Genomic DNA, 2,133 nt, shown 5'->3' on the forward strand with positions numbered 1-2,133 from the left:
GGGCACGGGGCTGGCGGGGGGGGGGGGGGTGCTCCAACCCGCCTGCACCCAGCAACCCCAGCTTTTGGCACTGCGTCACCCCTGCATGTTGGTAGGGGTATCCTGGGGACGGATCCTGCAAAGCTGCCCCCAGCCCTGCAGCTTTCCAGCACCCTCCGTCCCCCGGTACCCCCCACCCTGCTCCCCCCCCAGGGGCTTTTCTCATGATTTGGATCCCAGCTTTTCCCCAGCCCCTTCCCGAGGAAGCACAAGTGGGAATGGCCTTGACCTCAGAAATGACCAAAAAAAAAGAAAAAAGGATAAAACCAAGAAAAGAAACAGAAAAAAAAAAGAAAAAGAAGGGGCTGGAGGGACCCCCGCCCCGCTCATGCCGCAGCGGCATGCTGACTAATTTGGCAAAAGCCAGCCAGAAAAGTCACCCGGAGATGGAAAGCGCCGATAAGGCACCTTTCATGCCAAAAAAGTGGTGGAGAAGAGCAGGTTACAAAAAAAGAGCAGTATTTACAAGAAAAGACCAGGGAGGGAAAGACTGTGCTTGGGAAGGGGGGTAAGACGCCCCCAAGTCTGGGGGTGAGGGGTGAGGAGCCAGGCGTGCCTCAGTTTCCCCACCTTGACTTGGGGAAGTCAGGCTTAAAAACAAGGTGGCCTGGGGAGATGTTAATACATATATTTGGAGTTTTATTTTCTGGGGGGGGCTGGATATTGCGGGCAGAGGGACAGGGAGAAGGGGAACCCGGCCACGGTGGGGCTGAGCTTTGTGAAAAATAAAGTGAATTAGTGGGGGGAAAGCATGGGGAGGGTTATCGACGGACCCCCCCGGGATGCGTGGCAGAGACGGGGCAGCAGCCACCCGGTCGCAGCCCCCAGGGATGCCAGCGTGGATGCGGCCGGCCCCCCCTGAGTCCCACGCACTGATTTACGCCGGGGAGACAAGAAGCGGCAAAAACATCCAACACCTCAGGAAAAAGGAGGGGGGACCCCCCCTACCCCTCCAGCACCCTCCCAGCCCCGTGCCGGGCCAGTCCCCACGCGTCACCTTTTATCTGTCCACAGCTTGGCACGGGCTGCCGGCCCCGGCGCATCACCGCCCGGCACAGCCCGACGTGCCCGGAGGAGCCGCGATGCCAGCCCGGCGTGTCCTGCCCGGCATCACAGTATTGGGGGGGACACACGCAAGGGGGGACACACGGGTGCGAAGTCCCGCTGCCGCATCCCGGCAGCCCCGCATGCGTGAGGCTGAAAGGGCGAGGACAGCGGGGTAACGAGGCCGTTGCCTAATTAAACAGGTTACGGGCGGCTGCTTTTAGGGGAAAAGTCTCAGCACCAGCCCGGAGCTGCTTTGCCCACCTCGATGCCAGGGTCGCCCCGGGGAGAGTTAAGGGGTCCTGCCCTGGCCCAGCCATGCCGTCTCCCCCAGTTCCTATCAACCCTCTCCAGATTTGGGGGTGTCTCATCCCAAACCCCCAAATCCGAGGTGCTCAGTCGCCGTCCCAGCACCAAGCAGTGCCCAGGGGTGCCCTGACGGAGCCCCCAGAGCTCACGGCCGTAGCGAGGGGGAGACCGGGAAGAGGCGCGAGGGCCGGAGGAGGGTCTGCCAGCACCAGCACCGCGACGGCTCCGCACCCAGTTACACCATTACAAAACAAAGGAATACTCTGGCAGAGTCGGACGAGGGGCAGCCAGTGGTTCTGAGCAGCCTGGACGTGCCGCAGTCCGGTGTCCCACAGCCTGGCACGGCTGCGTGGCGTGGCTGGGTGCTGTACGGTGATTGCCGGGTGCTGCACGGCAGCCATAAGCCATCAGTGCCCTCTGGAGGCAGCGGCACACTCACCGAGATGGCACCGCGCAGTCTGTACGGTGCCGGACACTGGACTCGTGGCCACCCCGTGTCTGGAGCCCAGTTCAAAGTCCTGGGGGTGCAGTGGGTGCTTTTGGGGTGCAGGATCCCACCTGCCTGCAGCACTTCAATGGGGGAAACCCCCCAAGGACCCTGCCCAAAGGGACATTCCGTCCCCCAAGGACACCCTGGACGTGAAGCCCCCGCAGAGAGTCCCGCGTGCCCCCATCCCTCCCTGCCAGGGTGGGGACCCCCCCCCCCCCGCCACCACGCCCCCCCCCCAGCCCACCCCGGCC

The 2,133-nt window shown here is 63.2% G+C and overlaps 1 protein-coding gene across 1 annotated transcript in view; it reads right to left on the minus strand.

Annotated features, from left to right (window-relative positions):
* TBKBP1 (TBK1 binding protein 1) overlaps window positions 1–2,133 on the minus strand; it is a 12,135-nt gene that overhangs the window by 8,354 nt on the left and 1,648 nt on the right. Inside the window, exon 6 of the mRNA XM_010585681.1 lies at window positions 1,832–1,890. Within this exon, the coding sequence (XP_010583983.1) occupies window positions 1,832–1,890 (59 nt within the window). The remainder of the gene's footprint in view (window positions 1–1,831; window positions 1,891–2,133) is intronic.

Source organism: Haliaeetus leucocephalus, unplaced genomic scaffold, assembly GCF_000737465.1.
Source record: "Haliaeetus leucocephalus isolate CR32 unplaced genomic scaffold, Haliaeetus_leucocephalus-4.0 Scaffold110, whole genome shotgun sequence".
NCBI lineage: Eukaryota > Metazoa > Chordata > Aves > Accipitriformes > Accipitridae > Haliaeetus > Haliaeetus leucocephalus.